Source organism: Apteryx mantelli, chromosome 2 (genome assembly GCF_036417845.1).
Source record: "Apteryx mantelli isolate bAptMan1 chromosome 2, bAptMan1.hap1, whole genome shotgun sequence".
In the NCBI taxonomy this organism is placed as follows: Eukaryota; Metazoa; Chordata; class Aves; order Apterygiformes; family Apterygidae; genus Apteryx; species Apteryx mantelli.
The window spans coordinates 119,823,261-119,845,543 of NC_089979.1; the positions used below are offsets into that span (position 1 = coordinate 119,823,261).

General features: G+C 45.5%; 1 protein-coding gene across 5 annotated transcripts in view; it reads right to left on the reverse strand.

Annotated features, from left to right (window-relative positions):
- KIAA1143 (KIAA1143 ortholog) overlaps positions 1-22,283 on the reverse strand; it is a 67,513-nt gene that overhangs the window by 8,349 nt on the left and 36,881 nt on the right. The window contains exon 5 of one of the 5 annotated variants that reach the window (XM_067291351.1): positions 1,346-1,383. The exons of 2 other annotated variants lie outside the window; for them this stretch is intronic. In XM_067291351.1, coding sequence (XP_067147452.1) covers positions 1,361-1,383 — 23 coding nt within the window. In that variant the 3' untranslated portion in view covers positions 1,346-1,360. Of the gene's footprint in view, positions 1-1,345; positions 1,384-20,126; positions 20,187-22,283 lie in introns of those variants that run through there. 2 more of the 5 variants (XM_067291349.1, XM_067291356.1) reach the window with 2 other exon arrangements.

The following is a 22,283-nucleotide window of genomic DNA, read 5'->3' on the forward strand; positions in this document are numbered from 1 at the left end:
TATGTGCATCCTAACGCAGCTCCCAGGAGGCTGACAGCTACAAGAAAATTCACTCATTGTTTCCTGCAGGACACTTGGAAAAAAATACCTGCCCCCTGGTAAAGTCTTTAACACTGCACATAAACATTGTAGGGTAGTCAGCGGGAATCCCCTCCACAAATCCTTAATCCAGTTCACGACTGAGAGCCTCTGCAATAAAATCTCAGGCTGACTTGGATTAGCCCAAGCACTAGGAAGGCAGAGATAACCAGAGCCTGACTTGTGCCCATAGGTCACTGTGGCAAATTCCCTTTCAGTGGCCTGCAGCCCACGCTGCAGACAGAGCTTATGGCCACAGCAGCCGCACGGCGGGCTGCAACCCGAAACGCAAGCGGGAGGCCTGCCGGCGGCAGCAGGTGCAGAGCACTGAGCAGGGCTGCTGCCCACTTCAGCTGTGGGAGAGCAGCACGGGGTTTCCAGGGTTGCAGCCCTGAGAGCGAAAGCAGTGCTCAGAGGACATCCCGCGTACGAGGCTCTCCAGTGCTGTCAGAGCCCACAAAACTCAGGTTTCATTAGCATCCCCTAAGCCCAAAACGCTTGGGCTATGGGCACTCCTCAGAGATGCCCCAAAAGAAACTTTTATCTGGCTCTTCCTGCCATCTCCCAGCGCCACCATTTGCGACTTGGTCACTTTTGCCGAGGCCTCCATACTCAGCTGCAGAACAGCCAGGCTGTGCTTTCAGAAGAGATACAATTGAGACCATATTTCAAAAATACTCACCAGCTTCTTTAAAACAAAAAATCTTGCCAGCTGCTCTGAGTATGATGCAAAGTGCCCGGCATTTGTGCCAACTCTGCCCTGTGGTTATGTACCCAGGTGAGAAGTGACCTGGCCCCTTTCTCAGCCAAAGGGTATTTGAAAATCTGAATTCTCCTCTGAGAAATCTGCTGACCTGTCACTGCATTTTAACAGCGCAGCATAGAGGATTCTTCCTGCCTTTTGAGAAGATTTTTTTTCCAAGTAAATGTTCCCTCCTTAATATCTTATGCAAGTAGAGTTTAATGCAGATTCAGTATAGCACCTGAAAACCATCTGGAAGATGAGCAGCTACGCAGACACAAACAGCCTACCCCAAAGTTATGACAATGAGAGATAATTAACCTACCACAACGGCAAAGCACTGTTCTCAACAACAACCTTTTAAACTCCTCTAGGCCCTAACTTGTCTTCTGGCCCTGAATGTTCCCATAATGCCACATCTGGTCTCATTCTCCTCACATCTACACAGGTGTAAATCCAGCCATATATTCATTACAGTTAGGACAAATGTAGTGGAGATCTTCGTCCTCTCTCAAACAGTAGAGTGGCATTTTACCAAGTTTATGTCAAAGTCGCTTTGTAATCTAGAAAAAAAAAAAAGTGCAAGTACACGTTAAACTCTGAGACCATTCTTTGGCCTACACTTCTCCCGCCATGCAGTACTAAACGTCACCACACAGGGAAACTATAGGGAATGCTCAGACAGTCCCCAAATTAGTAGGTTGGTGCAGTTCCAGTGCAGAGAGCGTAGCAGGGAAACACTGCGCTCATTTTCAGCACAGGGCTGGCAGACACAAACTGGTGGACTATGGCCAGCTCTTTTACTCATACCCCGCTTGACTACTATAGCTTGTACCAAATGATAAAAACACCACGCATTGCCTACATCTGAGGCAGCAAAATCTTAAGAGAGGTTAGGTGCACAGAGGAAAAATGATCTGATGACTAAGACACACAACGGGGACTCCAGGGATGCGGTTCTGCGTGACACCAGGCAGCTCAGCCCCCAGTTCTGTGCTCCTTCCTGCGACACAGAAACGGTGGGAGGTTTAATGAGCACTTGTGAATTCTGCAACTTTTTTTTTAATTAAATTGTGCTACGCTGTGAACTTTTACTGTAATAGGTCTGGTTGAAATACCATGCATCTGCTTTAACGACGACCTGCCTCTTCACATTAAAAATTATTAGAAAATACATCTAGAATTCATTTTAACGGGCATATTTTTCTCTCCATCCTATTCTACCTCCCCCACCTTTTCCTCTCTCCTTTTATTCCTGGGCAGCCTGTAATAGGCTGGTTCATGTCCTCAACTTCTGGTTCCTGTGCTGTATGTTCAAATCCCTGTGTGGTAGCAGCAGATGGAACTGAGACAGGTGACCTGTTCAGATTTTTTTAGGGTTTTAAAATGGATGATGCATCATTTTTGGAAGGGATTATATGCTGTTTTTTCCAGTCCAAAGGGCCTTTTAAAAGCAAGAGGTAGCTGAAGGAGAGGGAAAGACATTTTTTATTTAAATGAAGCGAAGCTTTAAATAAATTATATCAATGCTAAGTATGGTTTCCCAAGTAAATGAGATTTACAGATCTATTCCCCAAGTAGCTTTTGGGCTGGCTGGTCAGACTGAGCAGGTTTGACAGACGGGTAGACACCTCAGACTCCTATGAGCTTCGAGACAGTCAATAGAAAAGTCTCAAGTTAGCTTTGATAGAAAGGCTGTGATTGCACAGATCCTTATCCATTGCAGAGGGCAGGATCCAGAGCACATCTCTGACCCAGGCCCAGCACAGACTGCCACTTGCCCCAGCAAACAGCCTGGGAATGTGGGAGAGCAGTAGGGAAAGGGGTCAGGGAGGGACAGAGCATGTGGCTTCGTAGGACAGATCATGGAAGACAGTTTGCCAAGCAAAGAACCCTTTAAAAGATGGCATAAAAATGTGAGCTCTTTAATGCTTTTTCTGTTTCCCAAGTGAAATAAAAATGTCAAAGGTAAAAAACTATGGTAAAAAAATGCTAGTTTTGAGCATTCCCTGCAGTTGCTGAGCAATAAGTTGGGGGCAGGGGGGAAAGAGAGGGGGGGAGAAAAAAAAACAAAAAAAACAAAAAAACACTGCTATACACCAAAGTCTGCACACAATGCTGTATGGACTATCTACTTCCACGGCAGGGGAAGATGAGAGGAAGTCAGCAGGTCAGCCGTTTACCATGTTGATATCTATGAGTGCCATCACCACTTTCCAAGCCTCCAGGCCCAAGCAGGGATCAGGGCAGGGAGGAAGAGGAAAGATGCAACCACAAGCAGCCTTGCTGCTAGACGAAGGTAGGAGGCACAGTGTAGGATTCTGAGCATGCTGCAATGAGGCTTTAACTGGCTTTTTTTGAAATCACACAGCTCAAATAGCCAGCTAGAGAGCATTGGGCCCAGTTATGTCTATCAGAGGGTCAGCAAGCATTGTGATGGTGCATGTTTTTAATATAACAACAACAGGGCCAGAAAGAACTGGTAGAGCTGTCAGGAGAAAGCTCCTACAAAGGCCAAAGGAGGTCCCCAGTCTCATTCACTCACCATAAAAATTTATCCAAATAGGAGCAAGAGGGACTCATCTCACTACTCACATTACAACACAGAAGTCTGCCATTAAGCTGGTCACTCCTGTCTCTCTTCATAGGAAAAGGAGAAGAGCAACATAGTTTTAGGGTGCCAAGACCTGGCTTAGGACAAGAAGGGCACAGCCAAGACCTAATTTGGCATATGCTTATTATGATGGAAGCCTAGGGTCAGTATCTAGGATGGGGAAATCTTTGTTCGGGTGGATGAGTCCTATCCAGTAGTCACCCTAACCTCTTTTTGGTTTAGCCTGTCTTCCAAAAAGAAATTATACTATCACAAGCAGGTATTTTCAGCAGAGAGGGGATCTCAAACCACAGGTCAGCTAGCACAGGAAAGAGGCTCAAAGCATTTTGTCCTAAATGCACAGAAGCACTCTCCTGCGCCCAGCACTCCTTTTGCAAATTCTCTCTCTGCAGCGCCAGTTAATTCAAAATCCTCCAGCCAGGGAGGAGAGTGAGAACACAACCCGGCTGCTATCATAAGCGCAAGGGAGGGACCAAACATCACTTTCTACAAAGGAAGTTCTCAGCTACAAATAACTGCTGTGCACACATTAGCCACCTGCCAGTTGTTCCAAGCAGTGGAGCAGCATATCTAGCCAGTAGCACCGCACCCCCAGAGACCTAATTTGCAGAGGCTGCAAATAATGAAGAATACCTCAAAGAAAAAAACTCCTATTAAAAACTTCTCTTTTTAAAAGGATTCCACTGTGTCTCCTGCAGTCATCCCATTTCACGTCTTCAACCAAGGGGTAAAGGTAAGAGCCAGTTTCAGTGCCCAGACATGTCCTTGCAACGGCTGCAATATCGCAGAGCTGCCACCTCTCTTTCCCCATTTCTCCCCTGTGTCAGTAAATCCCCTGCAGGCCCTTCCAGGCTTAGAACTGCCTCTATCTGTGGCTCTCACAGAGCACAAGCAGCTCTTAAAATCCTGATGTGCTACATCCACAACAGCAGATCCACCAGATCTCACTTCTTCTATCATTCCCAAGAGGTTATATCTGCCCTTCTCCTTACAAACAGCCACCCCTGCCTTTGCCCCCAGGTACCATCCCGGTGCTGCTCACCAGCAAGGCTTGCTTTAGGCAGGGGGAGCCTACCATTTCCTCCTGTGCTGCCTTTTCTCCTCGCCTTGCCAAATAGCAGATGAGTTCTCCAGTTGCCTCTGACAGTAGACAAGCAGAGAAAGCTGCAAGCAAGCCACTTAGCCAGTTCCTCAGACTACTGCAGGCCTATAGCTCTCACCACAAAACATCTCCTCTTCTAGACCCCCACCTCTTTCTCTGACTTCTCAGCTTCTGTTTCTATGCATTTGACTTTGATGTTGCCCTCCCAGTAACAAGTTGCACCTGGAACTGGGTGTGGGCACAACTGTAAGTGGTTAGAGAGGTCTGCCACCCAGGTACCATGGCTGGGGACTATTTTGTGAAGCATACAGATAAATAAAAGAGGAGATTTCCCCCACTTTGGTTGGAAAAGCGGGGTTTCAGCATGGTCTCAGCCTCAGGGACTGGGAGGATTGGTATCTGGCAGACCAGCAAGCAGGTCTGATGAGCCAGGTGACTCATGCTGGGATGCTGGGATGCTTGAAGATGCCACTGTCCCCAGCTGTCCATCATGCCTCTGCCAGAGGTTGGCCCCCATACAGCAGATGTTCAAGAAATAGCTTGGCTTCATGTTGGCCCAATGGATGCCATGGCAGAGACACATCACCTATCCTGGCACCCTGCTACCTGAGGACCTCTTAAATCATCTGAGCATGGATCACCACAACTATTCAGGAAACACCTGCAGTTTCCCATGTGCCTTAGCTTAGCCATTTTGTGAGGCCCTAAGAGAAGGCTCTTGTCTTACTTCATGTAACCATAGCAGATGTTGCTGGGGAAAAGTAAAATAAAGGGCAAAGGAAGAAAGCTCAGACTTTCTACCTGAGTTTTTTCTAACTGATTAGGTGCTTTCATCCCAGTCAGGGAGGGTTTTGGCTGAATCCAGAGAAGGCAGCTGCCCGTCATCTGTGATGAGGCTGCTCTCATATGGCAGCGAGAGTTTCTGTAGGCTGGTGAGCCATTTTCCATCATACACAGCCCTCTAAGCCTGCTTGAGGCTAACAGGGATCAAAGAAGATTTGGGTTCAGTGTCTTATCCTTAGATAGAGTTGGCGAGATGCACAGGACAAGGGAAAGCCTGTGCATTAATGGTCTCATTCACTAGGACCAAAATGGCCATCTACTCCTTCTGAACGCAATTCCTATGTACCCATTTTTGATAATGTAACACACACCTTTGCAACAGTCAGGGAGAAGCACTCTGACCTCGATTCCAGGATTTTTCTAGACCTGGACTTGATATGCAGATTTGCAGGGGAGTGAATTCTGGGACCTTACAGGCCTTCCCTATCTCTCTGTTATTGATTCAAAGGCAACAGTGTTCAAAGCACTGAGGCAGAGCCAAGACCCCATTGCTCTGAGCACTGAATGGACACAATCCCAAAGAGGTCTCCAGTTAAAAAGACACGAGGAGAGAGATCAGCATGCCACAGACGTGCATTATTTTCCACCATGGCTTTTCCACCTTCTGTATGTGACACTAAGTTAATCATGATTGCCTCCTTTGATAGTCAGTTAGTGATTTGAATCCTTTTGGTAATTATTCCATCACCTGCATGAGATAGATGATTCCATGGGCCTGCTAATGCACTTCAGCATTAATGACCCAGGTTATAAAATGAAGTGCTGAATGGAACAATTTAATGACTAGGGGCTGGTAAAATTTTAAATTGATGGCAATGTATGGCAAAGTCTCTTAAATAATGTGAAATGCCCTTTTGGCTGGAAAGTGCTGGATGAACCTGTGGTTGATAAGTTGTTAAATTATATCCCATGGCTGACTGCTTGTCTTGGGAAAGTACTAAATGATAAGTGCACAAATTATCATTACTGCATGGAGTGAAACTATTTCCAACAGAGATGATTTGATAAAAGAGAAGTTATTTATCATGATTAAAAATACCACATTTGTACTTCTCCACATTGAACAGATCCTAAACTGGCAATCAGTTTCCAAAAAGGTACCTTAGCCTGATTTAAAGGGCTTTATGACTGTTTTAACTGAGGGGTTTTTCTCCCATGGAGAAAATAGATTTTAATATCTAAATTGCTGTGTTTCTGGGAATTATGTCCCTTTTCATTGCAGGTAGCTTGATTTTGGTTTCTTCCACATGTTGTTATCATATTTGACTTTTTCCCCCCAAAAAAAGAAAAAAAGCACTTTTTCACAATCAAGCAGGAAACAGGCTGCTAAGAGTAATGATAGAGGAGAGCTTTCTCTTCTACAGCTTCACTTGGAGCCCTGCAGAGCCAGACAGCACTTAAAGTCATTTCCAGTGGTTGGCTGCTTAGCGACATGGGCGTGGTGGAAGGAGGCAACAGAGTCAGTTGAGTTGCTAAAGGCAGAGTGACTTCAGTTAGCCTTAGCTATCCCAGCTGACAGCTAACCACTAGCTACCACCTGGTGGCCTTTTGAACCTCTTGGTGGAACGGCTTAAATGACCTTGAGAAATGAGCTTCCCATATGGCTCTACAGAGCACAGCTCCAAAGCTAGGTCAAGAAATGATGGGCGAGGTGAAGCTGGCAACATTCAGTAAATTTAATGGATAAATGAAGGGTTTTATTCTCCAATGCTATTATTGTAGGCTCCTTTACCTCAAGCCAGTTAAATGAAACCGTTAGGTAGGACTGCTGATGGAGTGCTGCAAGGAACTGGCGAGAGCCATCACAGGAATCACCATACAGTACCACTTGCATGGAGAAGGGGCCCAATCGCATTCCCAAATCATTCCCTTTCCCTTCTCCCAGGTAACGAGGGACTCGGCCATTTTTTCTTTCTTGAAACAGACTGAAAACCCCACTTCGTTATAGTGTTAAGCTTAGAGCCCAAGATAGCTAGCCACATCTGGGCCAAAAGAGAAGAATAGATCCAAAGACTTCAGTGGGATTGCCTCATGTGGGTAAAGTATCTGAAAAAAACAGCTTGCCAAACCAAAACCTCTTTCCAACATTTCTTGAGGCCTTCTGAGCTAGATGCCATTCATTGTTCACATTTTGATATTAACTTACAAGCCTGTTAGCTCCTAGTAATACAGCACTGGTTGTTTTTGTAGATAGCTAATGAAATCACCTGATCTGACCTTCCATTTAATATGGGCCAAGGACTAATCTGTGCAAGATATTTACCTTCTTGTAGTTCAGCTGAGCTCACCTGCATCTGGCTGAAGTGTACCTTTCAAAACAGTCTTCATCTTGATCTGAAGTCTTCCAGAGACAGAAGATTCAGCACCAGTGTAGGCATTTCAAAAGAAAATACCTTTGAAAAAGGGTAAAGAAAGTCCACCTATAAGTATAAAGAAAAGCAAGTGTACGTGTATGTGTATGAGAGCACGATAATGCTGCAGTACTTGGAGCACTGGTGCTTTCCAAAGCCCCACTAGTGCCATCACCAAAGGGAAGAAGACGTAAGCTTGCACTGACATGATCACTCCTGGCAAGGTTTATGTAAAGTTTTTTCCTTCTTGTATCGCAGGGGATGAAATGCTATTACAGATTATTCCTTTCAGTATTTTTTCCTTTCTGTCTCTGTTTATTTGTTTATTTATTTTTGTTTCAAGAAAATTTTATGTACATGAAAGTTTGACAGCCTTTGAGATTTTTGATGCTCAGAACAGGTAAAGTGCCAATAAAGGATATTCTCAAGGTGTGTGTTTGACAAGACAAGTTTAAAGAAGAGATCTGGAATTAGAGATCAATTGGAGAATTTAAAAAAATTGCTCTTTATATTTGCATGCTTGCCAGGAAAACAAGCACAGGGCAGCAATACCATTTCATAACTAAGTTTTCACAGGGCTTTTCAAACCGCCCTGACAGGAGACAGTGTGGAATATTTTTTCTTCAGCTGTACCGCAGTATCAAACTCAACTCCATCATGCCTCAGTAGAGTTGTGTCTTCTCAAACAAGAGCTGAATTTGGCCAAGAAGCTTCAGTGGGAGCAGCACACAGATAGCCCTGAGCAAAATTCGGTCCTGTCAAAATGTCTGTTTTCAGTCTCCATTAAAAAAACATGTCCCAGCATATAATCACACAACTAGCAGAATGTGGATCTCCTTTTACACACAATTCATCTGAGACCTGCTCCTTCTCTCCTGACTGCCTTTATTTGCAGTGAAATACCTGATCACTCAGCTCATCCCTGGCACACTTGGGGCTGTGCAGAAAAAGGACCTTGTCAAGGAAAACTTTCCATGTCACACAGATGCCAGGCCTAACTGGTGCTGAGCACCAGCTAACCTTACTGGCATCCGCGGGAAAGGGGGCAGATACTACGAGCAGAAACAGCTGAAGGGGCATTTCTGGTGACTTAGTCTACTTTGCTGAAGCCAAAAGACTTTGAGGCAAATTACCTTCCACTAGAAAAGTTTTGCGAGAGAGAAAATACTGGGTGCTGTCACAGACAAGATTAACTGCTGGTGTATGACAAAAATTGTTGTGTACTGGTAAGTAAAGAAGTGGGTGAGCTCACCTGTTCAGTGTACATAAGAAGAGGGCAAACCCTGTATTGCCTAAATTAGGTGCAGAGCAGCTCCACTTACCTTCAGCTACACCACTGGGAAGGAAAACCCATGGTTGTCCCCAGCTCTGGCCAGGAGCCAGTAACCCAGCTATTGCTCTGAGCCCTGGCTAGGCATGTCCCCTCCCACTGTCCTCAAAATGTTGGACATGAAGAATGAAAACAAATGGCAAAGCTCAGAAACTGCCACAAACTTGGAATTATCCTCCTCCAACTGACTTCATTAACCAAGCATTTTATCAGCATCTGGATTCCTTACAAAGAAGTTACAGTCTTGGAAATATTAAAATAACATCAGCTGTTTAATTTCTAACAGTGCTCAGAAAATTCACTCAGGCCCAGTTGAGCAAAACGGTCCCCTACTTGCCTAGCTTGAGCATGTGCTTAGAAGGACTGGGCCTGGATTAAAGCACATGCTTAAAAATACACATATGAATAATTGTTTTGTTAATTTGGGGGCTTAAAATTGAAAAGGTCCTTTTATAAACTGAGGGAGGAGATATGACTGATATCCAACCATACCATTAAACGTAACTGCTGTCAGATGTTCACATATGGTTAATATATGTGTAGCATCTAAAACTGCATTGAATCAAACTATACTGCAAGCGTAATAGTTTCAATTCTCATGCACTAAAAAAATCCCATGCTCCATTTATGTTTCTTTTCCCCTGTGTCTCCTTTGTAATAACCCAGGGCAGTGATGGAAAACAAACTTATACCCACATCGGTTTGCTAGGATTCCCTTTTCAAGACCCCAGAGTAACAGAGCAAGCTCTTACTGGCATTCTGCATTAGCAGTTCTGCCCCTATGGGGGCTGAAATGAATTTTCTTCATCATGACTCACAGAGATCGAGAGCAAAGGCCTTGGTCTTTGCCCAGGAGTTTGCAATGCTACCTGCAGCCTGGGGAACATGTGAGGCAGCACATGTGCTATCGGCAAAGCCAGGAGCACCAGCAGACATGCAATAGTACAGCAAAAAATGGCCTAAGAAAGGCCATATTGCATTAAACCAAAGACACATCTAGCCCCATATCTTTTCTCTGACAGTGTCCAGGAGCAAATGCTTAGAAGGAAAAACAGAAATAGGGAGTGTATAGAGAGATCTTGCCCTGATATACCCTCTTAGCTTCTGGTGATCAGCAGTTGAAACACTTTCTGGTTCTCAGGTTGTCTATTTTGGTTAGCAGTGGATCCATCCTCCCCATTTCTATCTAAATGTTTACTAAATCCATCTGCACTTAAGGCTGCTTCTGCAGCTTGTGTGTGTGAGCTCCATGAGTGGTTTCTGTGCTTAGTGAGTTATCAACATGCATAGCTGAGGACCTGTTCAGCTATTCCAGGGAATCCAAGAGGATCAAGTTTACTGACTGATGTGGCTTATTAAGAATGAGCCAAGCAGAAGATGCTTGTTATTTATCCTGCCGATTTGTTACCTCTTCATTCTGCCAATGAACCTTTTCTGAGCAACCACATTCCCATGCTAATACCCATGTTCCTCCATGCGGCTCCCTTTCCATACTGCATGCGATGTCAATCTGCGAGGTCTTGAGAGCAATGCAGTTATACTCTGAGGTGTCTAACAAGCTCCTGGTAACTGGAAAATATAATTACTGATAGTACTACTTCGTCCATGTTATTAAAGCTAGCTCAAACTCACCCATATTCTGCTAGGCAATTTACTTGAGATGTTGACAACGAGCACGTAAATGACAAAGTTACTTTGTTGTAAGGGAAAAGCATGTGGATACTTAAGATATTGATGAACTGGACTATAAGCGGATTATCACCACGGTATGAGTAGAGACTAATTTCCCAGTAGAAGAAGCTTTTTGAAATACAAGACAAAATGTCAATCCATTTACTAGTCACATATATTTAAAATATTTCTCTCATTTTGCTCCTTGCTACTGACTCTCTCAGCCTTCAAAAGATACAAAACAGAGGGGAATGTCCTGCATTTAAACACCACACAACTCTCAGAAAATCTGGATCCAAAGATCTGGATACAGGATGGGTTTGGGATTTTGTGGGGAGCTGCAGGGGAAAAGACAGAAATTGCACAGTGAGTGCTGAGCTGAGGCAGTTCTGATCTGGGGGTTTCACGGCACAGCTCAAAGGGGCTGCTCCAAAATTAACTGAAGACATGGGGAGTACTTCTACTGATGTTTTTGGACAAGATTTGGGACCCAGTTCAGGAAAATGCATGAGCAGCAGTAAATCCATTTGAAGATGATGACATTTAATTATGTCCTTGATTTTGCTCTTATGCTTACGTGCATATCTATATAGGAGGCTAACAACAGTTGTCCCTTTACATTCCACTTTTCCCAGTTTCCAGTTGATCACATCCTTATATTGTCAGGGTCATTTTAATCATAACTTGGTTGGAACAATACACAGGTTGCCTGTCTAGACATAAATCTATTTCTAAAAAAAAAAAAAAAAAAAGAACAGGAGAGGGAAGAATGAAAATCTTTCAAGCCATTTTCAAATCCCAGACCTTCAAACAATGCAATTTCACAGCTGATTTCAGGTTCTGGTTTTGTTTTTGCCAGAAGAAAAAAAAAGTGTATAATTTTAAAAGCCTTTTAAAGGGTCCTGCGAAGACAAGCCCTGCCTCACGAAACTCTGACTCTTGTGTCTCACTCCCGTCGTGAAGGATGTGGCCCGTGAGTGGAGCAGGTGGTGTGGGGGTCACCAGTGCCCGCGTGACAAATTGTGATAATTGGATTGTTTGGGGAGCTGGGGGAGGGAAACAACCAGTGTGTACAAATCTCGGAGGAGAATTAAAAGCAAGTCTGGATCCCAGTTAATAGTTTTCTATAAAAATACAAAGTGGCTAATGATAAGAAAAGGAAGTTCCATTAAGTCATGTGCCTGATGCAAAAGGGTATCATTGACCCTGTGAAGGATATTTGCTGGGAATGGTCAGGCAGCAGAAACAGGTGCAGAAATAAAAGCAAACCAATGGCTCATTTTAAACTCCCTAATCTGCAATGTTAATGAACACAAGGGCCAGGGAGAGCCAAAAAGACTAAAGTGGCCAGAGCATAATTTTTCATATCCATTAAAGTCACAGGCAAGCACAAAAACAGGGAAAATCAAAAAAGGACTTCCTAAACCCTGGCCATTCATTAGCCCTGCAAAGGGGTGTACTGCACAGAGAGCTTGCTGAGTTGATTCGAGGTGGGTGAGATGGAGGACAGGAAAGGAGCAAGGAAAAGTCGTCCTCAGCCCCAAGCACCAGAGAAGCTGGGGCGGTGGTCGGGGGGGGGAAACGGACTCTCGCTGGGCCCATAATGAGCCGTCCTCATTAAAAGAGTAGATGCCAGAGTGAACAACACCCTCTTAATAATGCACACATCACTATGACAACAGCAGAGTTTGATACCTGAGGACAACTTTATTGTGCTTGTGAAATTTCCTTATTTTAAAAATACTATTTATAGTTATTGGACATTGATTCACCATATCCACCCTCCTCCTCATCTCCTCGCCTTTCTTGTTTCCAAGGCAGGATCAGCCAAAGTGTTAACATGCCTCTCCTAAGGTTAGTAAACTGCTGTCAAGTATCAGCATCAGAGTGTGCTGACATAATTATCCTGCTATCCCATACATAATTAGTAAAGCTAAGCCCAAACTATATTAATATCTGGATTAATTATGGTGGAAGCATAAACAAGGATATTAATGCTATGAAAGTATCAGTACAGATATTCAACAGCCCATATGCTTGTCTGTAGGACCACTAGGGACTGTGTTGAATCGGGAGCTGCGTGGTGCCCTGACTGTAATGAGAAATGAGAAAACTGCTGAAAAATTGATGCCGCCTGCAGATTGCACAATCCGCTGAACAGCAGGGGGTCGGCTTCTTACATCTCCCACTCTCGGTACAATATGCTAATTTCTGCATGCATATGAGTGTAAAAGGAAAGAAGAAAAGATTTCACAAAAGGAAAAAAATGCAAATGACAACCACAAAGATCACTGCAGAGAAATCCATGAGCTTTATATGGATTAACTGCGTTGGAGCTAGTGCTCATTTGAGTTTAACCCTTTCCATCCTAGAGCCTCGGGCGCGTCCTTTTCATGGTGCAGAGGAATACTTACGGCGTCTTTGTGGGAAGGCAGGGAGGGAGGTGAGGGCAGCAGGGAGCTGAAGGGATGGAAAGGAGCTTTCTTTCCCCTTTTCCATGACTGCACTCCTCTTGCTTTAACATTGACTAGGAGGCAAGAACCTGGGAGGGAAGAAAAAGGGGCTGGGAGGGGGTGTAGGCTCACCAAATGTTGGTGGGGTTTGGGAGAAGACCGCTGCGGCATAACCTGGTCCAGCTTTAACTGGGGGAAGCTGGCAGCAACCTCTCCGTTGCCCATGCAGGAGATCCTCTGACTCCCTTTGCCCCTTAGAGGGTGACTTTGGAGCGTGCAGCTGGCAACGTCCTCCTAATAATTTGCTACACAATCCTCATCAAGATGATCTCCCCATTACTATTTTCCACTCACGACTCACAGCCTCTTCCTCCTGGGCTAAAGAAGCAGATGTGCTTGCTTGATTAAAAGCCCTTCTTTTCACCAGAGACAGCTGATGTGCTGCCTGTCCCACTGTTTTCCCCCAGCGTGCCGGGAAGGTGCTGTACGTCTGCACGCAAGCGGGTCCCAGCAGCACCCAGACAACCCCACTGCCGTTTGCCTTTGCCCTGCTCCCTGGCAGAGCCTAACCCCTGCCTTCAGCACGCCCAGCGCTGCTGCCCATAGGCCGGGAGGGAATCGCTTGCACCCGCACTCCATGGCAGCAAACCATGCCTTGCATGTAACACTGCCAGTGTAGGATAAAACCAATACACGCCGACTCCTGTATAGATGATGCAGGGGTGGGTGTCTGTACAACCTTGTCCTTCTTTTGGGTGCTGTTGGCAGGGGCCACCCACTGATGGTTTAAGTCACTCTTGCAGCAGAACAGGAAGGCAAAGAGCATCTCTTCCCCAACCTGCGGGAGGGAATTACCTATGTTTCTGCAATAAGACGAATCAAAGCCTTAATTCTTCTCCAATAATTAAAGAGATTAGCTGCTCTCTCTTTAGTAGCAGCAGGAGCAGCAGCAGGTGCTGTTATGCTTGGTCCAATGTATGCATAATGTAGCTTCCGCATGCAATCACTGTGTCCAAGCGTGAACAGAGTCCTTAGGAAAAATTTGTCATTAAAAAGTTGCTGCTGGGTCTATGTAATACAGCAGGTGCTTAGGAAAAAGAAATTGTTTGGTTGTTCATTTTAAATAGTTTGGGAAAGAATTTAGCACTCCTAGAAGAAAGTACTAGTGCTCTGGCAGCACAGAACACAAGGATGGAAATGTCTGTCTCGCACCCAACAGCGAGTGAGATGTGCTTCTTAAGAAATGCAGCTTGGCCCCAACCTGGACAGACACGTGCAGTTAATAGGAGAGATGGCAGAGAATAAAAATAGGAAAAAATCTGTCCAGCCTCCACATCTAAACTTGGTCTCTTTGCAGAGGCTATGTGAAAGAAGGAGGACAAATATTTTGGGCTTTTTTGCAGCTGAAGTTTGCCACCAGAAACTGGGATAAAAACTAGTGAGCATCCTCCATATTTCAGTACCTGTGTGAACCTTTAGTCCACAAGTGAAAAACATTTGTATCCCTTTGGAAACTCTCCAATGACCTTTTGAGTGTCCTCACATCCACCAGCCTTCTCCCTCAATATACCATTCATCCCATCTCCCCCAAGACTCTTGAAGCGAGCAGTGTACAATATTCTACTTTAACCCTAGAACTGCTTACATTAATTGCTGATTTTTAGGGGTTTTTTTCTTGATTATGACTCATCAGTTTGATTTTAATCTTTGTATGTGATTGCTTGTAAATGCTCTTCCTCCCTTGTGGAATATTTTTCCCACCATATGATATCAAATCTCTTCCCCGGTTAGATGCTGGAACCTGTATAAGCAGTAAAGGTCTCACCTGGGAGCTCTTCATAGCAGACCCTGGTTCCTATATGGTTGTATAATGCCTTACAGACCCTGATTCAGAGCATCGCCTACCTCGGCAGCTGAGGATGGCTTTGATCCCGGTCACCATGCGGTGAACATACCCTCACTGAAACCCTCTGTAGCAATGGCAGTAACAGCAGTAATGGGGGTAGAGCAGCAGTTAGCAAACAAGGAAGAACATGTACTTCATGTCGCTTCTCAAATACTTGTGCTTGCAGCTGAGCAGGGGCATTTATACAAAGAACAGCCATTCCCCTAACATTTGTGCAAGCAGAAGTCCCTTTAGGTAGATGATGAGAAAAGCAAACAAATAAATAAATGAAGTATGACTTGAGTAGAATCGTCATTTTGAATACTAATGAATATTTGCAAACAACCTTTTTACTGGATTTGATCGTCTCTACCTTACAATAACCATCCTGAAGTTAAACAGAAAGTGTAGAATGGCACTAAAACTTCAATTTTCTTTTTTATTGTTCTGTCTGCATCTTCCTGACAGACTAAGAATATGAATGTTGCGCTTTAACCTTGATCAAGTTAAAAGGTGGTTGGGGGGAGGGATAAGCAGTGTGTTTATAACGGAAATGTTGTCCCCCTAATGACACAGTAGCATAAGAAGGCACTGTTATAAATATCATAGGAGGGAAAACTAACAACTGAGGTGAAGAGATATCTTGTTGGCACTGATTTAGAGCCGCTGTGTTTCAGGAATAGGCTGCATACTCCTAAAGCCTCTATTCAAAGCTGTTAGCTGGAGCCAGCTAACTGGAGAAGATGTTAAAATCGCAAAGTCAAAGAGGGCAAGTGAGAAGTCTCAGTGCAGGCGCCTTTACGGCAAGCGCGGGGATTGTGCCCACGCAGACGCAGAGGCACTCGGGGCCGGGCAGATGCACTGCACGGGGAGGCAGAGCACGCTGTCGCTGTTGGAGCCGGTCCCCAGGGCGGCTCGCCAGCACTTACGCAAAACCCACCACAATTGGTTGAACTACGTCAGATTTAACCAGCTCATTAAGGTGGCCTCTCAAATTTATAACCAAGGCCTCGCTATTGTACGCACCAAACTGCCCCCCCCCAAACTACGCATGCATTTGATCCGAAACAGAAACAATGCCTAATTCTCCCAGTCTGTATTGACTTAGCCGATGAGCAGTTTAATTCCTGCTGTAGTGTAACACTGCACTTTCTGTGGCAGCAAATTTCAGTTTAAACGGTTTTTACCCCTCCTCTCAGATTTTTTGCATCCCTGTGTCATCTCTGGTAAAATTTCTTGCACTTTAAAGTTACCCCTGCCTCGTTTTGTTATTTAAACCTGGAGCAGTTCATTGAAAAGGTCAAAAACGCAGAGCCACAAGCAATCACAGCTGCCCTACTAAAGGACAAGCACAGGGGCAGGGCGAGGTGACCAGGAGTGGGTGGAAGCAGGGATTCCTTAAACTGGGATCATCACAGAGAAGAAAACACGAGGAACCAGAGTCTTCCAGAAACACAAAACGATGTTTCCACAGGGTCTGGCACAGACATGGCTCTCCCCAGGGGAGTCACTTGTGTCTGCAGGGTGACATCTCGGGGACAGTAGTATTTGAAATCTACTGCAGAGCAATGCAGGGCATGTTTTCATCAGGACACATCCATTTGAATTTGTGCTGAGCTCAGGAGGACTAGGTGAGTTTGCATAATTAACAACCTGACCTTGCACCACTAAAGCAAACGTAGCTCTCAGTGAAGTCAACAGGAGTTTTTAAAGTGTGAATAATGCAAGCCCAGGCCTCTAAAGCAAATGGGAGCATTGTATATGGCAGTGGTGAATTCAACCATAAAAATGTTTATTCAGTGGCAATATTTCTTTTTTCTACTTTTTTTTTTTTTTACAGAACTTCTAATGAGTATCTTTGTGGTGGCAGCGAAGCACAGAAAGACCGAGACCATTGCCACGACAGCACCTTGCTGCTGGTGCAAAAAACCCATAAATTAGGCTTTGCAAAGCTCTTGCAGGAGAGGATCTTGCTGCCACTCTAGGGCCCACCGAAGACTTGGACCGGGGAGATTGCAAAGGAGAAAAGGAGCAAAGCACCGGCGACTTCCCCTTCTGGAGGCTGTAGCAAAAAACCCAAGCCATGCAGAGACACATGAGCCCTACCTCAGATATGCTAATGCTCTGGCGTGCTTCCAGGGGCCGCCGTCACCCCGCGCCTCCCCTGCGCTCCCTCTTCCCCAGGGAAGTTGTGTCAGACAGCCACCCCTCACCGCTCCAGCCCAGGGGGCCGGCGCAGCATGGGGATTTGGGCATGTGCACAATATGCTTCTGCCTGTCGCCCGGCTGTGGAAGCGCTTTGAGATGTTTCGGGATAAAAGGGGCTGCGTGAACATAAAGTCCCGCTCGCCACCCTGGGTGCGGGCAGCCCCCTGAGCAGCAATCTGTCGCGGTGGGCAGTTCCCTGTCTAATATAAGTAATAAGTAATTAAAAGTAGCCCAGCGTGCCCATGCCCCCACCCCCCATTTCTCCTCTCGCTCCGTTTGCTGGCATTTACCCAAAACGGCAGTGACTGATGGCTCTGAGAGTGCCGTTGCTGCTTTCCCTGCCATGATACGGCCATTGATCCGGCAGCATCTGCCAACTCATCAGTGCTTACTCTAATTCCCTGCCTCCAGGTTTTTTCCCTTCCCCTCCAGGCAATAATTGCTGCGAATGAGCACCCCTTTGACCAGCGGGATGAGATCTGCCAATTACCGCAGCTGCAGCACTCAGCCTTGGCAGTGCTCATGACCACATGCTGACCTTCCACGGGGATTTTCCAGCCTGCCTCGGACGGCTGGCTGGGGCCAAGCCAGGCGGCTGCCCCTGCACTCCAGGCATCAGCCTCCGTGTGAATTCCCTGCATGTGCTGAAATGTAGGAGTTGGTTGCGCGCTCCTCCCCTTTCCCCCATCTCTCCCCGTGCAGCCGCCACCGATGTGGCGTCGGGAAAGCCTGCTGCCTCCCTCTCCAAGGAGCAATAACCCTGCCTCTACCGCAAAGCAGCCTCTCACACGGGAGAGCAGGGATAGGAGGGAGTCAGCAGCCCCCAAGAGCTCAGAGCATTGGGCTTAATAACAATAGCGAAGAGGAAAACTTACTGGGGGGGAGGGGGGGGGGGGAAGATAAAACGCCATTAACCACCAAGATTGAGTTATACTCTAGGATTGCAATAATTGCACCAAAAGGCTAGCCTGTTATGAAGCACCTTAAAATGGCCTTTTTGTAAAGTATGAATGAACTCTGCATCTGTTGTAACTTGAGAGACTGGTTGAACAGTGATGTGGAGAGGGCTTGGCCTGGGCCAGCCGGTGCTAAATCCCGTGTGACGAGACTCAAGGCAGAGCATCCAGCCTGCAAAAATCTTGTCTCCCTGCCCAAGCCCACTAACAAAATAACCTAGAAAGCAGGTGAAATCTGGCTCCTTCTGCGGAGATGCCCCTCGGTGATGTGTATGGGAGCAGGGGAAGGTCTGGCAGGCCCCAGCACAGGACAAGCATCTAATTCACAACTTTTACAGCCACGCTGTGTCTGCTCTGGCGCGTGCCGAGCACTGCCTTCCCACTGCCGCCGCCTCCCGGCAGAGCCCGGCTGCTCCCATGCCAGCAAGTTGCAGGCGTGAAACCGACTTCTGGTTAAAGGCTAGAAATTTAACATTCCTCCACTTCTTCAAAAGTGAGCGTGAGCAACTCCCCGTGAACTCAGAGAAGTCTAATGGGGGAACAGTAGCCGTCAGCACTGAGAGAAGAGCCACCGCCATCGATACGCCGCCGCCTTTCGCACAACAGCTTTATTATAATAATGCCTCAGGTCTCCAAGTCGTATGAACAGTGTGAATAACTGGGTATGAACTGGCACAGCTCCAAAGGCCTCGGCACAGCTGCACGGGAATCATTACGGTTTTTGTGAATGAAGACAGAGGAATGGCATCTGCCAACAGCACCCAGGGGAGGGGGGACCCATAGGCAACACTAGAAGGGACAGTACCCATGCAGAACCAGTGCTAGTCCAGTTTCAAGGGTGTCCAAGAGTACCTTATTTCCTCTCTTCCCTATTAATATAACTACTGCTGCCCATGCATAAGAATATTTCACCAGTTTTAAATTCAGTGCAAGGCCAGACTAACCAGAAACCTCATTTTCCTTTTTTCCTTTCCTTTTTTTTTTTAATTTCGGTTGGGATCTATTTTCAGATTCAGGTGTGCACACACAAAGTAAAATGACACTTCTTTTCAGTCGTGTCTGTGCACACCTGACTGGTCAACCAGGCATCTCGCTGGCCATTTGCACATGCCGAGACCCAATTTGCAGGCTTGCCCGCAGACCCAGCGTTTTACTGTGCCCGCCGGCCGCAGCGGGCTTGCACACCAGCACGCACCGACCCCTGGAAAGCACATCTGCAAGCTGTTCTGCCTGAAGGAGAGGTTAAGATATTTGTCTCTAACTAAGCATGTATCAGACTGTTGGCTGGAGGTTTTTGCAGAGCGCCACGTGGAGCCGTGCAGAAGCACTCGGGAGCCGCAAGCAAACATCAGCCAGGGCATTTTAGCCCAGGCTCCACAACGCCCCATGAAATCTGAGGCTCGCATTTCATCCAGACGCGCTACTTGGGCGGACGTTACGGGAATGACCCAAGAAGGCTGACGTAACCCCACAGGCCTCCCTGCAGCTTCAGCGCTGCCTCACGCGGAGACCTGGAGCGCAGCTCATGGCCGCGCGCCGGGCAGCAGGCTGAGCGCCAGGGAGTTCAGCAGGCAGACAGCAGGCAGATCGCTCTTCTCCAAGCGCAGCACAGCGGTCGCAGGCGACAGGCAGCAGGACTCCTAACCAGCACCACCCTCTGATCAGTTTCTGGATGAAATTTTGAATTTTGAAAGAAATATATAGAGATATACATCAAGGATACTCAGGGAAGAAATGGATTTTTTTTCACTCACTTTCGCTTCAGAATAATGAGGCATGAAGGAGTCTTCCTTCTGCTGGTGGTTTTTTTTTCAATCCAGATGTCAGAACAGTCCAAGCTTTCCTTGTGGTCGCGCTGGCAGGACTTTTGGAGGGCTGAGAGGCACAATTCTCGCAAATGATTCTTCTTTAGATGTTAACCAAAGCATTGACCAAATTCTGTTGAAGAGAAGACTTTTTTTTTTTTCTAGCAATGTGGTTTTGCTCCCAGGTTAACCTGATCTAAACTTAGCCACCAAAAGAAGTGGAGGATCCCACCGGTGTCTGTGCTGCCCCCCTTGTGCCAAAGGCAGTGCGTGTGGTGGTGAGGTTCGCTAGATCGGGCAACTAATCCACCTGAAAGCTACTCCTACAAAAAAAAAAGAAAAAGGAAAAGGGATTGCTTTTCAACCAGACCAGTTCCCTCCTCCAGCAGCCTGCACTGCCATGTGGGTGGTACGGTCGGCGCAAGGATGGGGCAGATACACGCAGTCAGTGAGGAGCCGAGGAAATAAGACTACCCTTCTCTGAGGCAGCTTGGGCCGATGTTGTTTTAAACTGCTGGTGGAAGTGCACCCAGAGTGTTTCTCAGCTCTTGGAGTTAAATATATTATAACATAAGTGACATTCTCAATGTCACACTCAAGATGAAAAACACCACATGCTTGGAAATGAAGTTAGAGTGAATAGTTTGACAGGAATGTTTTTTCCTCATCCCAAATTAATATTGTTATGGAGATGTGGAGATATGAATAGGAAAGCATAATGTTCCACATTTATAACTTGAAAAAAGGGGAAGTAAAGACCTTTTAAAGAAGTTTAGGCCTCTTTACCTAAATATTTTCCTTTTTAATTGCAACCCTTTTGCAGTCTAACTACTCAAGTGATAAATGTGCTTGCTAGAATTACTTGTGTGCGTTCCTTATTTAGGGATCACCCGTATCCAAAGATGGTATAATTTCCACTCAGGGGAAAAAATGTTCTCTGACTTTTTCTGCTACTGGGGAAGAGAGTACATTTTTTATAAAGTTCCCACTGAGTATTTGGAGCCATCCCTAGTCCAGTGAGATTACAAGGCAAACACGTTGCTCAGCATGGCAGGACGAACTCTGCTGACTCCCAAAAAATAACAGGGTAATAACGAATAGCAAATGTGGGTCACATGCTCAGCTAGTAAAAATGGGCATTGCTCATCAGTCCTCAGTGGAGCTTTGTTGGTTTACACCAGCGAGGGAGCACTTTTTCTCACTATACCTGAGGATATCTATAGAGGATTCCTTATTTGCTGGGGTGGCATAAAGCTGTTATTGACATGAATTTGGGATGCCTGCTCCACTCATGATTAATGAGGCCACAAGTGAGTTGTATTAGTCACCCTGGCATGACTGACACTTGGATTTTTACTGTGCCACACCACTGCCTCTTGTTTATGTCAAAGGATTTACAGAGATAAACCCTGAGATGTTATCAAAATATACTTTTTTAATCCCTCTACCTATACTACTAATTTGTCTTAGCAGAGACCTAAGAGGGAAAATAAATATAAATGGTGCATTTCAAACATCTAAGCAACGACTAAAACAGTGGTTCTGTCAGTCAGCATCACAATTCTGAAATCTTGCTATTTCCAGTTGGCTAGGGTTAGAAACATTTGCTATATTCTTCTGGAAAGGAGGATTTCTCAGCTTTCCAGTAAAAGAAAGCCTTTCAAGGACTAATAATGATAGATATTGATATTTGTTTCTTATGACTGTCACTGTTGGGGGACTAAATATTGTATATATAGCAAAACCAGCCAGCAGACTGATTGATTGACTGGCTGAATTTTGAGTGGAAGCAAGATTTTGTGTTTGAAAAGGAAATTTTTGCTGTTGGTCAATGTGAAGAAGGTTAAAATAAATTGGCTGCAGTATAAAATATCAGATATGTGTTCTCATTTACAAACAGATAAATTTGTTCTAATTAGGGTTGAGATTTTCCTGGTCTGCAATCCCAGGTGAATTCTTAGCCAAGAAGCTGTTCTCAAGCAAAGGGCTTCTTCAGCAAACAAGCCCAATGACTGAGGTGATCAAAGGTGAAAGTCAGATTAAGTACTGTTTAGCACCTGCTTTGGCAGCTTACCACATGGATGTATGACCGCCTCATATGGTATAAATGTGTGTGTGTATTAAATACTGATATAATTCTGGGAATGTGTTCAGTTCAATACGTAAAAACTTGACTATATAGGACAATTATATTGCTATAAACTGAAGTGTGAATCATACTGTGATGCAAGCAGCCGGTAAAACT